This window comes from Oryx dammah, unplaced genomic scaffold, assembly GCF_014754425.2.
Source record: "Oryx dammah isolate SB20612 unplaced genomic scaffold, SCBI_Odam_1.1 HiC_scaffold_13, whole genome shotgun sequence".
Lineage (NCBI taxonomy): Eukaryota > Metazoa > Chordata > Mammalia > Artiodactyla > Bovidae > Oryx > Oryx dammah.
In genome coordinates this window covers 16,663,166-16,676,696 of record NW_024070197.1, presented here as the reverse complement: position 1 = coordinate 16,676,696, position 13,531 = coordinate 16,663,166, and the positions used below count along the sequence as shown (strand labels likewise).

Here is a 13,531-nt window from a genome sequence, read left to right as displayed (position 1 = left end):
AGTGCCTGGCACACAGTAAGTGCTCAGTAAATGTGGATGAGAGAAAGGAGGAAAGATAATGAGAAGTGCCACTGACAAAGCCTCGGGCTTGCCTAGCACGTGGGAGAGACCACTGATCTCCGACAGGCCACACTGAGCATAGGGCCACTGATCACCCTTATCTGACAGACAAGGAAACTGAGGCTCAGAAAGGAGAAGCAGTTTGCCCAAGAAACACAGCTAAGCAGAACCATGTAGCCTGTGTGTCTGGCTTTCTTCATCTCTGGAAGCTCCTCTCTGGTTTTTTCTCCAGGATGCCCTAGTCTCTCTGGCTGCCCTGTGTCTCTGTCCTCCTCTGTCTCTCTCACATGTTCCTGTCTATTTCTCTTCTTTGAGTCTCTCTCCTTCCACCTCCCAGAATGGCCCCCTCTCTCCCACCTGGTGTTCGGGATAAGGGAAGGGAGTCAGGGGCAGAAGGGAAGGGTGTCTTAGGACCCACTCCCAACCCAGTCCAAGGAAGAGAAAAATGTGGGCCCCTCTGTCCAGGCCAAGTCCCCACAGTCCAAGGCTCCTGAAGGGGCATGCAGGTATGAAGAGTGGTGTGAGAGGGAGAATATTGATAGAGGGTTCTGGAAGGCAGGGAGCAGGGCAGTGAGGAGCTGAGCAGAAACTCCTCCCAGAAGCACCAGCAGCCTACCACTCCAGTTCCATCTCCCCACCCTACCCACCCCTGTTGGTGCCCCACCTGGCAGAGGGAGAAAAGGCCTGGGGCTGAGTCAGGAATGGGGCCTTTGGGTGGAGATGAGCAGAGTCAGAACCTGATCCACCGCCCTCAGCCTCCCAGCCTTCAGCCCCATCACTGCACAGCTGGTGCAGCTGGTGGGCACAAGCGTCTCAGAGAGCAAGGGTGGGAAACTGCATTTGGGTGGGGGCCACAGTCACCTCCATTTGGCAGAAGAGAAAGTGGGCTTGGAGAGGGCCAGCCTCTCCCCAAGGCCATGGAGAGCACGGGGCCAGGGGCTGGAGCTGATCTGTGTGCCAAGGACACCTACCTCATGGAGATCTTAAATAGAGAGCACAAGGACCTCCCTGGTTGATCCAATGGCTAAAACTGCACTTCCAATGCAGAGGGCCTGGGTTCGACCCCTGGTCAGTGAACTAAGATCCCAGACGTGGCAGCTCAGCTGGGACACTGAAGTTAGGGAAGCCTACACACCCCAACAAAGACCCAGCACACCCAAAATAAAATAAATAAAAGTATTTTAAAATCTGGAGAGGACTGCGGGGTTTGAGGTGATGATATCGACGTCTGTTCGGATGGAGAGTTTCCCAGAATGATGGGTTCTGTTATTCTGATCAGTAATCGTGTGCCTTTTGTATATGTCATTTTGTATATTGCTGTGTATCCTGGCAGTTTATCTTTTCCTGATTTCTTCATTGTCTCTGGGTATTTCTCCACATGCTGCCGACCTGCACGTCCAGGCTTGTTTTTGATGTTTGGTCAAATGAGGCATTTGATCTGTTATCAGTTTGATTGCTGGTTCATTTCTCATAACTCAGATGTGAGATGCATTCTTATTCATCTATGTTGATTATCTTCTGTAAGTTTGGAAATAATATACTTGGTATCTTTTTTTTTTACCTTCTAAATAAGTGGTGAATGTAGTTATTTCCCAATACTCTTTTTGTTTTCCCAAGCTTATGCCACACTCATAAATCAGATCACCCAGGTTTCAACAGAATACTTCCATGAGTCTTAATGATATACAGACCTGGGCAACCCCCACTCCCATCAAGGTTTATCTCCTGAAAAAGTCTGTCCCCTCCCCACCTCAGGACACACTGTCATTCCTTAGTATTGAGCCAACATGTTCATTTGCCATGAAAATAAAAAGAAGGATGCCCAGCAGGTTGTGTGTGTCTCTCCTTCCACCTTCCAGAATCACCTCCTGCAGAACTAACTGGGGGAGGGCTTCCCTGGTGGTCCAGTGGTTGGTTAAGAATCTGCCTTGCAATGCAAGGGACCCTGGTTTGATCCCTGGTCCCGGAAGAGCCCCCATGCCGTGGAGCAACTAATCCATGGGCCACAGCTACTGAGCCCATGCTCTAGGGCCCTCGTGCTTCAACTACTGAAGCGTGTGTGCCTAGAGCCCGTCCTCCATAAAAGAGAAGCCACCACAGTGAGAAGCTGGCCACCACAGCTAGTGAGTAGCCCACAGTCTCTGCAAACAGAGAAAGCCTGGGTGTAGCAATGAAGACCCACCACAGCCAGAAGATAAAATACATAAAAAGAAACAACTGGGGATATGTGTGCTACCACTACCAAGAGCTCTAGACCCCACACTCGCAACAAGAGAAGCCGGTGCAGCACAAGTAGAGAAAGCCAGCACGTGGCAACGAAGACCCAGTTCAGAAAAAATAAAAAGAAACAACTGGGGCGAGAGGTAATACTAAGTGCCCCCACAGCGGTTCCAGGAATTGAAAATCCCAGGCTCTGTCAATGTCAGCTTCTTGGTGACTTTGGGTTGGTTTTCATATTCAGTGAAGATGTCCCAGGAGCTGGGACTTAACCCACTGGGCTTGCAGGATCTTATTCCTGGACTGGGAATTGCCCTGGGCCCTTGACAGTGAAAGCTCTGAATCCTAACCACTGGACCACGAGGAAATGCCCCCAAATTGGACTTTTCTTTTTAATTTATTTTTAAAAATGTATGTATTTACTTGTCTGAGTCACGTGTTAGTTGCGGCTTAGTTGCCCTGCTGCGTGTGGGATCCTAGTTCCCTGACCAGGGATCAATCCCATGTCCCCTGCACTAGAAAGCGGGTTCTCAACCACTGGCCCACCAGGAAAGTCCCCCATTCTAACCATTTTTTAAATGTACAGTTCAGTGGCCTTAAGTACATTCGTATGTTGTGCAACCCTTACCACCAACATCTCCAGCACTTTTTCACCTTCCCCAACTGAAACTTGGACCCACTAAACACTCACTTTCTCTTCCCCTATCCCCAGCCCCTGACCACCACCATTCTACTTCCTGTCTCTGTGAATTTGGCTGCTCTGGGTACCTTGTATAAGTGGAATCATACTTGCCCTCTGTGATCGATGAGCATTATATACACATAAAAGAGAAAGTCAGTTGTAAATACCTGTGTGTGTTGAAAGGTGACAAATATGTCACCCAAAATATGCCCTTTGGTATAAGGATTATTTTGAGCTTTCAGCACTTGAAAAAAAGCAAATACAGGAAGGTCATTCTAATCTCCACTCTTCTCCTGAAAACAGGAGATAAAAAACTGCCAAGTGAAAGATACTCTACTTGTACCTTAAGAAAGTAACAATTTTATCAGCAAGGTGAGACCTAGGGAGGTCTTGTTAAAATAATTCTTGTCTGGGACTTCCCTGGCAATCCAGTGGTTAAGACTCTGCACTCCCGCTTCGGGGGAACTGAGGTCATACACGGCCATTGCAGCCAAAAAAAAAAAAAAAAAATTCCTATCTTCCTTTAGCCTCCCCACATATTAGTTTAGTTACTTTTCCACAATTCCTTTCATTGTTCTTAACTGGTAGGTGTAGCTGCTTCTTTGTGTTTATTTCCTTATGCGGGCTCCAGGACCATGTAAAACATTTAAATGTGTATTCATTTCTTCTGTGTTGATTTGGTATGTCAGTTTAATTCTCAGGCCTTGCTGAAAGAAAAAAAAAAAAAAAGGAAGATAAAGGCAAAAGTTTGCCTACCCTACCATATGTAGACATACACTTGTTTTCCCGTATTCCCACCTGGTCCCCGCAGAGGGCCTGGGAGCAGAGACATCCGAATGGCAGTGAGCATACTTGCACTCAGGCTTCCCTGCTAGCTCCAATGGTAAAGAATCTGCCTCCAGCGCAGGAGCTCTGAGTTTGATCCCTGGGTGGGGAAGATCCCCTGGAGAAGGGAGTGCTACCCACCCCAGTATTCTTGCTGGAGCATCCCATGGACAGAGGAGCCTGGCAGGCTATCATCCATGGGGTCACAAAGAGTCAGACACGACTGAGCAACTAACACTTTCACTTTCACACAGTGGCACCCAGATCTTGGTTCCTAAGGACCATATCTTTCTGTACTGAAGGAACTACTGTAGAAATGACTGCTTCCCAGGCTCAGACAGGGAGCATACAAGATGTGCTGCGAACGACTGATTGTGTCAGAGAAGAAGGAAGTGCTCACAAAAGGATGGGGCATCTGGAGCAGGTGTATGAACTCACTTGAATCACTTGAAGGACTCCCACAGACTGGATCTGGGACCCTGAGATTCCTGAGTGATAACACCATGACTAGAATAGGAAGCCGTGAGCCCGTACTGATGCTGTCTTATTCTGTTAGGGCCGCTGTGACACCTCTAGAGCGTCATCGCCCAGATGGCTTACAAACAACAGAAATGTATTTCTCATGGTTCTGGTGGCTGAGAAGTCCAAGACCAAGGTGCCATTATCATTACTGAGAGCCTGATTCCTGGTTCTCACCAGTCCCCCCATGACTAGAGGGTCAAGGCACTCTCTAGGTCCCTGTATTTCTTTTTAAATTTTTATTTATTTATTTATTTTTGGCCGTGCTGGGTCTTCGTTGCTACAGGCGGGGTTTTCTCTAGTTGTGTTGAGCGGGGCTGCTCTCCAGTTGCAGTGCGTCGCCCTCTCATTGCCGTGGCTTCTTTTTTTGTGGAGCACAGGCTCTAGGTGCACAGGCTTCAGTCCCGCAGCTCGAGAGCTTAGTCGCTTCCCGGCGTGTGGGATCTTCCCAGACCAGGGATTGGCCCTGGGTCCCCTGCATTTTTTTTTTAAGATTTATATTTATTTGGCTGTGCCGGATTTTGGTTTCGGCACACGGGACCTTTGGTCTTCATCATGGCATGCACAATCTTTTGTTGTGGCATGTGGGTCAAAGCTGGGCCCTCTGCATGGGGAGTGTGGAGTCTTAACCACTGGACCATCAGGGATGACCCTCTGGGTCCCTTTATGAGAGACTCCCACTCATAAGGCCTCTGTGTCATGACCTGCATGTATTAGTCGCTCAGTCGTTATCTGACTCTTTGTGACCCCACAGACTGTAGCCTGCCAGGCTCCCCTGTCCATGGGATTCTCTTGACAAGAATACTGGGGTGGGTTGCTATACCCTCTTCCAGGGGATCTTCAGGATCCAGGTATTGAACCTGGGTCTTTTCCTTGCAGGGAGATTTTTTACTGTCTGAGCTACCAGGGAAGCCCTTTATCTCCTCCTAAAGGCTCCACTTCCAAATACCATGGCATTGGGGATTAGGTTTCAACATGGGGATTGAGGGGGAGGAACATAAACATTCCAGTACTCTTGCCTGGAAAATCCCATGGATGGAGGAGCCTGGTAGGCTGCAGCATGCTAAGGGTCGGACACGACTGAGCGACTTCCCTTTCACTTTTCACTTTCATGCATTGGAGAAGGAAATGGCAACCCACTCCAGTGTTCTTGCCTGGAGAATCCCAGGGACAGGGGAGCCTGGTGGGCTGCTGTCTATGGGGTCGCACAGAGTCGGACACGACTGAAGTGACTTAGCAGCAGCAGCAGCAGCAACATAAACATTCAGTCTGTAGCAGATGTGCATAAGGAAAGGACAGAAATGAGAAACAATGGAATGAAGAATGTTTGCACTAAGTTCTAAGTGCTTCCCCACGAAGTGTTTACTACTGATCAAAGACCAAAGGGTAACTTGATGGTGGAGAAACCTGGCAGGTCCTGCGAATCACATGCTCAGAGCCCACATCACCAGCAACAGCATACCTGGAGGTTGAGAGCAGCTTCATAGGTGCACACAGTGACGCTCCTGCCCCCAAAAATCTAAGGACAAGGAAACATCAACCTGTAACCTTCTAACATGCCAAGGTCTTGAAAGACAAAGAAAGACTGAGGAACTATTCCAGACTGAAGGGGACAGAAGCTAAGAAGATGTGACAACCAAATCAATGCCAGCTTCTGAACTGGGTCCTCTGCTACCAGCTACTTGGTGGCACCACAGGCAGAACTGGAATGGGGTCTGAAGGTCAGGTGGCAGTAGGGGCTCTAGGGTAAATCCCTGATGTTGGTGGGTGTGAGTGAGTGTCCTTGTTTACCCCTCACACACACTCCTTAGCGTATTCAAGGGTGGAGGGACTGTCTATTGGCAACGGACTTACATAGTCCTGTATTTGCAACTAATCTGTAAGTTTGCAATTGTTTCCAAATGTTTGAGTGATATCAAAATATAGGGAGTCTTCACAGACATAGAAAGCCAGTTTATAGTTACCAAAGGGAAAGGGAGAGAGAGGGATGAATTAGGAGTTTGGGGTTAACAGATACACCCTACTACATATAAGATAGGTAAACAAGGCTTCCCTAGTGGCCCAGTGAGAAGGAATCCGCCTGCCGATGCAGGGAGCACAGGTTCCATCCCTGGATTGGGAAGAGGGGCAACTAAGCCCATTTGCCACAACTACTGAGCCCGAGCTCTGGAGCCTGCGTGCTGCAACTGCTAAGCCTATGCGCCCTGGAGCCCCGTGTTCTGCAACAGGAGAAGCCACTGCTGTGAGGAGTCTGAGCACCACAGCTACAGAGTAGCCCCCACTCGCCACAACCAGAGAAAACCTCTCTTGTGGCAATGAAGACCCAGCACAGCCAAATAAATGAATAAAATTACCTTTAAAAATAAGTGAACAACAAGGACCTACTGTATAGCACAGGGAACTGTGTTCAATACCATGTAATGAACTCTGATGAAAAAGAATCTGAGAAAGAATTCATGTATATACATATTCATGAAAGTGAAGTGACAGTGTTACTCGCTCGGCCATGTCTGATTCTTTTACGACCCCATGGACTGTAGCCCACCAGGCTCCTCTGTCCCTGGAATTCTCCAGGCAAGAATACTGGAGTGGGTAGCCATTCCCTTCTCTAGGGGATCTTCCTGACCCAGGAATCGAACTCAGGTCTCCTGCATTGCGGGCAGATTCATTACCGTCTCAGCCACCAGGGAAGCTCTGTATATTCATATATATACACACACCTATATTTATCACTGAATCACTTTGCTGTAGACCTGAAACTAACACAACATTATAAATCAACTATCCTTCAGTTTAAAAAAAAAAAGAAGAAAAAAGATAATGAATCTTAAGTAGTCTGTAGTCCTTTTAAATGTCCCAGCACTGTTTTTAGAAATCACATTGTTAAGTAAAATTCACAAGTATAAACCATAACTCAATTATATACTTTAAGTTGGAATCACAAGGCTATTCAGTTAGGTATTTTAATATGCCAAAATTCTTTAAAACTTACACATCAAAGTTAACATCTTACAAAAGAATCATTTTAGCCCACTAGGATGGCAACAATTAAAAAGATAGATAATAACAAGTACAGATAAGGACATGGAGAAAGGGATTTCCCTCATGGTCCAGTGGCTAAGACTCAGAGCTCCCAATGCAAGGGGCCTGGGTTCGATGCCATTCGATGCCTGGTCAGGGAACTGGATCCTTCATGCCGCAACTAAGACTTTACACAGCCGAATAAATAAGTAAATATTTCTTAAAGAAGGATATGGAGAAACTGGAACCCTCTTAATTTGCTAGTGAGAATGTAAAATAGTGCAGCTATAGAAAACACTCCAGCAGTTCCCCAAAGATTAAATGTGAACTTACCCAGTGACCAACAACCCCATTCCTTGGTATATACCCAAGAAAAATGGTAACATATATCCACACAAAAACTTATATATTGGGAATTCCCTGGTAGCCCAGTAGTGCAGACTCTGCTGGACTTTCACTGCTGGAGCCTCAGTTCAATTCCAGGTCAGGGGTAACTGGAGGGGGTAGCCATTCCCTTCTCCAGATCTTCCTTCCTGACCCAGGAATCAAACCCAGATCTCCATACTGTAGGCAAATTCTCTACCATCTGAGACACCAGGGACATTTTGACAATAACAAAGTGCATTACAAAAGTCTGATCACAAAGTCAGGCAAGACAAGAGATGTGCAGACCATAATCTGCTGTCATTTGAATATCTACAAGCATTGTGGCCCTGGTAGGCAAGAAAACTAGGAAACGGGGACTTCCCTTTCCCTGGTGTCCCAGTGGCTAAGACTCCATGCTCCCATTGCAGGGAAACCAGGTCTGATCCCTGCTTGGGTAACTAAGATCCCACATGCCACAGAGCAGCTAAGACTTGATGCAGCCAAATATATATATATATATATATATATATATATATATATTTTTTTTTTTTTTTTTTTTTTAAAGGAGGGCTTCCCTGGTGGCTCAGTGGTCAAGAATCCACCTGCCAATGCAGGAGACATGGGTTCTATCCCTGGTCTGGGAGGATGGCATATGCTACAGAGCAACTAAGCCTGTGCACCACAACTATTGAGCCTGTGCTCTAGAGCCTTGGAGCCGAAACTGCTGAGTCCACATACCCTAGAGCCCACGCTCTGCAACAAGAGAAGCCACCACAATGAGAAACCCACACACTGCAACTAGAGAAAGCCCTCACAGCAACGAAGACCCAGCACAACCAAAAATAAATAAATAAAAATTTACGTAGATCTATAAAAGTTTGAGAAATGTGATGAATTGTCATTTCCAAAGATGGCCACAAGACTATCTCATGTCCCACAGGCTTTTCTATGATATACAACTTTGCCAACTTTCCCACGGAGGGGGGATGGGTATCCTACAGCACCTCTGCTTGGGTCAGGGTGGGCTTCTGACTCATTTTAACCCATGGAGTACAGCAGAAGTGAGACCGTGTCAGGAAAGATTGCCATCCTGTCACCTGGGATGGTCCTTTTGGAACCCTGAGCTGCTTTGTGAGCAGCCATATTATGAGGAAGCACAAGCCATCCCGAAATTGTTCACGTCCACCAGTCCATGCAGCTGAGATCCCAGTCAACCACCAGCATTGACTAACAGATGGACTTTTGAGTGAATAAGCCTCCAGATGATCCAGCCCCAAGCTTTCACATCAACCCCAACCACAGAGTCTTTCCAGCTAAGGCCCCGACATTGAGAAGCAGAAACAAGCTGTCCCTACTTTACCCTGTTTGAATTCCTCACTCACAGGATCCCTGAGCAAAAGGAAATGGTATTTTAAGCTTCTAGGTTGGAGTGATATGCTAACCAGCAATAGTGTATAATGTGACTCCCTTCCTGAACCCACTAGCAGCAGCCACTCCAGTGCAAACGGCATATCCTGGTGTGTGTCACACAGCTCTAGGCACTTTACCAACATTCACCGTTTAACTTCTCACTCGCATCTTATCTCTGTAGTAGGGACCACTGTTACCCCCGATTTACCAACATAAAGAGAAAAGCAACTGTCTTCAGTTCACGTAGTCAGGAGATGCCAAGCCAAAAACAAATAATCTCAGACTTCTGGCCCTAAACCATTATGTTTTAAAGGATTTTTAGAAAATATTTTAATTAATTAATTTGGCTGTGCTGGGTCTTAATTGCAGTACACAGGATCTAGTTCCCTGACCAGGGATTGAACCAGGAACCCCTGCGTTGGGAGCACAGGGTCTTAGCCACTGGACCACCATGGAAGTCCCTAAAGGATTTTTTAAAGGTGTAAACCCTCAGGGACAAAGGAAAGGAGAGAGAAGACAAATTTAGGTACTGAATATATGGTAACTTAGTAGACCCCAGAAATTGAATCCTAGGCTGGAGTTGAAAAAGTAGAGAAGAAACTCATTAATTCAGAACTGCGGAACAGCCCAGCCCAGGAATCCACGGCACCAGGTGCTTCTCCAGGACTAAAAATGTGAGGCTGAGAAGTGACAGCTGTGCACAAAGACAGCTACCTGGGAGCTTCAATCACCTTTCCACCGAGGAGGAAATAGAGAGCTGGAGTAAAGGAAAGTTTCAGGCAAAATCTCCAAGAAAGTGAAACTGATGGAAAATGGGATGCATCTGAAAGTACTGAAGGCTTCCCTTGAGGCTCAGTTCAGTTCAGTCACTCAGTCGTGTCCGACTCTTGGCGACCCCAGGAATCGCAGCACGCCAGGCCTCCCTGTCCATCACCATCTCCCAGAGTTCACTCAGTCTCACGTCCATCAAGTCCCTGATGCCATCCAGCCATCTCATCCTCAGTCGTCCCCTTCTCCTCCTGCCCCCAATCCCTCCCAGCATCAGAGTCTTTTCCAATGAGTCAACTCTTCGCATGAGGTGGCCAAAGTACTGGAGCTTCAGCTTTAGCATCATTCCTTCCAAATAAATCTCAGGGTTGATCTCCTTCAGAATGGACTGGTTGGATCTCCTTGCAGTCCAAGGGACTCTCAAGAGTCTTCTCCAACACCACAGTTCAAAAGCATCAATTCTTTGGTGCTCAGCCCTCTTCACAGTCCTACTCACACATCCATACATGACCACAGGAAAAACCATAGCCTTGACTAGACGGACCTTAGCCAGCAAAGTAATGTCTCTGCTTTTGAATATGCTATCTAGGTTGGTCATAACTTTTCTTCCAAGGAGTAAGCGTCTTTAATTTCATGGCTGCAATCACCATCTGCAGTGATTTTGGAGCCCCCCAAAATAAAGTCTGACACTGTTTCCACTGTTTCCCCATCTATTTCCCATGAAGTGATGGGACCAGATGCCATGATCTTCGTTTTCTGAATGTTGAGCTTTAAGCCAACTTTTTCACTCTCCTCTTTCACTTTCATCAAGAGGCTTTTTAGCTCCTCTTCACTTTCTGCCATAAGGGTGGTGTCATCTGCATATCTGAGGTTATTGATATTTCTCCTGGCAATCTTAATTCCAGCTTGTGCTTCTTCCAGTCCAGCGTTTCTCATGATGTACTCTGCATATAAGTTAAAGAAGCAGGGTGACAATATACAGCCTTGACGTACTCCTTCTCCTATTTGGAACCAGTCTGTTGTTCCATGTCCAGTTCTAACTGTTGCTTCCTGACCTGCATATAGGTTTCTCAAGAGGCAGGTCAGGTGGTCTGGTATTCCCATCTCTTTCAGAATTTTCCACAGCTTATTGTGATCCACACAGTCAAAGGCTTTGGCATAGTCAAGAAAGCAGAAATAGATGTTTTTCTGGAACTCTCTTGCTTTTTCCATGATCCAGCGGATGTTGGCAATTTGACCTCTGGTTCCTCTGCCTTTTCTAAAACCAGCTTGAACATCAGGGAGTTCACAGTTCATGTATTGCTGAAGCCTGGCTTGGAGAATTTTGAGCATTACTTTGCTAGCATGTGAGATGTGTGCAATTGTGCGGTAGTTTGAGCCTTCTTTTGCATTGCCTTTCTTTGGAATTGGGATGAAAACTGACCTTTTCCAGTCCTGTGGCCACTGCTGAGTTTTCCAAATTTGCTGGCATATTGAGTGCAGCACTTTCACAGCATCATCTTTCAGGATTTGAAACAGCTCAACTGGAATTCCATCACCTCCATTAGCTTTGTTCGTAGTGATGCTTTCTAAGGCCCACTTGACTTCACATTCCAAGATGTCTGACTCTAGTTTAGTGATCACATCATCATGATTATCTGGGTCATGAAGATCTTTTTTGTACAGTTCTTCCATGTATTCTTGCCACCTCTTCTTAATATCTTCTGCTTCTGTTGGGTCCATACCATTTCTGTCCTTTATCGAGCCCATCTTTGCATGAAATGTTCCCTTGGTATCTCTAATTTTCTTAAAGAGATCTCTAGTCTTTCCCTTTCTGTTGTTTTCCTCTATTTCTTTGCATTGATCGCTGAAGAAGGCTTTCTTATCTCTTCTTGCTATTCTTTGGAACTCTGCATTCAGATGCTTATATCTTTCCTTTTCTCCTTTGCTTTTCACCTCTCTTCTTTTCACAGCTATTTGTAAGGCCTCCCCAGACAGCCATTTTGCTTTTTTGCATTTCTTTTCCATGGGGATGGTCTTGATCCCTGTCTCCTGTACAATGTCACGAACCTCATTCCATAGTTCATCAGGCACTCTATCTATCAGATCTAGGCCCTTAAATCTATTTCTCAATTCCACTGTATAATCATAAGGGATTTGATTTAGGTCATACCTGAATGGTCTAGTGGTTTTCCCTACTTTCTTCAATTTAAGTCTGAATTTGGTAATAAGGAGTTTTTGGTAATAAGGAGTTCATGATCTGAGCCACAGTCAGCTCCTGGTCTTGTTTTTGTTGACTGTATAGAGCTTCTCCATCTTTGGCTGCAAAGAATATAATCAATCTGATTTCGGTGTTGACCATCTGGTGATGTCCATGTGTAGAGTCTTCTTTTGCGTTGTTGGAAGAGGGTGTTTGCTATGACCAGTGCATTCTCTTGGCAAAACTCTATTAGTCTTTGCCCTGCTTCATTCCGCATTCCAAGGCCAAATTTGCCTGCCTGTTACTCCAGGTGTTTCTTGACTTCCTACTTTTGCATTCCAGTCCCCTATAATGAAAAGGACATCTTTTTTAGGTGTTAGTTCTAAAAGGTCTTGTAGGTCTTCATAAAACCGTTCCACTTCAGTTTCTTCAGTGTTACTGGTTGGGGCATAGACTTGGATAACTGGGATACTGATTTGCCTTGGAGACGATCATTCCCCTGTGGCTCAGAGGTAAAGAATTCGCCTGCAGTGAAGGAGATGCAGGAGACACGGGTTCGATCCCCGGGTCAGGAAGATCCCCTGGAGGAGAAAATGGCAACCCACTCCAGTATTCTTGCCTGGAAAACTCCATGGACAGGGAAGCCTGGGCTACAGTCCATGGGGTCGCAGAGTCAGACACAACTGAGCACGCACGCACGCACAGAGAAAGCTAAACAAATACAAAACAAGATGACCGGTAATTCCAGGGAGAACATAAAGTTATACACAGAGGAGAACCTTCACAGATGCACGACATGGCTGGCTGGAGAACTGTGCGAACACTGAACACTGCTGTAGCCACGATGACTTTATAAGTCTGCTGGTAAATGGTAAGAGGGCACGTGAACTCAGCAGTAGGGAGGAGGCGAGGAGAGGAAAGAGAGCTACAGCCTCTTCCTCTTTGTGTGTGCCCGTTCAGTCGCTTTAGTGGTGTCCGACTCTTATCGAGCCCATGGACTGAAGCCCACCAGGCTTCTCTGTTGGTGGGATTTCCCAGGCAAGAGTACTGGAGTGGGCTGCCATTTCCTCCCCCGGGGATCTTCTCAACCCAGGGATTAAACCAGTGTCACCTGTGGCACCTGAATGGGAGTCAATATATAATATCAATATATTATTATCAATAATAATATCAATATATTTTCCCTATGGAAAATCCAGAAGTAGCAATAAATAGATTATTTATTTATAATCTATTATAAATAATGGATGGACCTAGGAGTGATACACAAAGTGAAGTAAGAAAGAGAAAAACAAGCATCATACATGAGCACGTAGACGAGGAATCTAGAAAAACGGTACAGATGAACCTGCTTGCAAAGCAGAAATAGAGACACAGATGTAGAGAACAAACGTACGGACATCAAGTGGGCAAAGGGAGGGTGGAATGAATTGAGAGATTGGGACTGACTTGTATACACTATTGATGCTATGTATAAAAGAGAT

At 46.1% G+C, this 13,531-nt stretch overlaps 1 protein-coding gene across 1 annotated transcript in view; it reads right to left on the bottom strand.

Annotated features, from left to right (window-relative positions):
- Positions 1 to 6,811, bottom strand: part of LOC120873293 (galectin-7-like) — a 13,348-nt gene extending 6,537 nt beyond the window's left edge. The window contains exons 1-2 of the mRNA XM_040254106.1: positions 6,800 to 6,811; positions 5,766 to 5,822 (exon numbers count right to left, since the gene is read on the bottom strand). Coding sequence (XP_040110040.1) covers positions 5,766 to 5,822; positions 6,800 to 6,811 — 69 coding nt within the window. The remainder of the gene's footprint in view (positions 1 to 5,765; positions 5,823 to 6,799) is intronic.
- Positions 6,812 to 13,531: the final 6,720 nt, after the last annotated feature.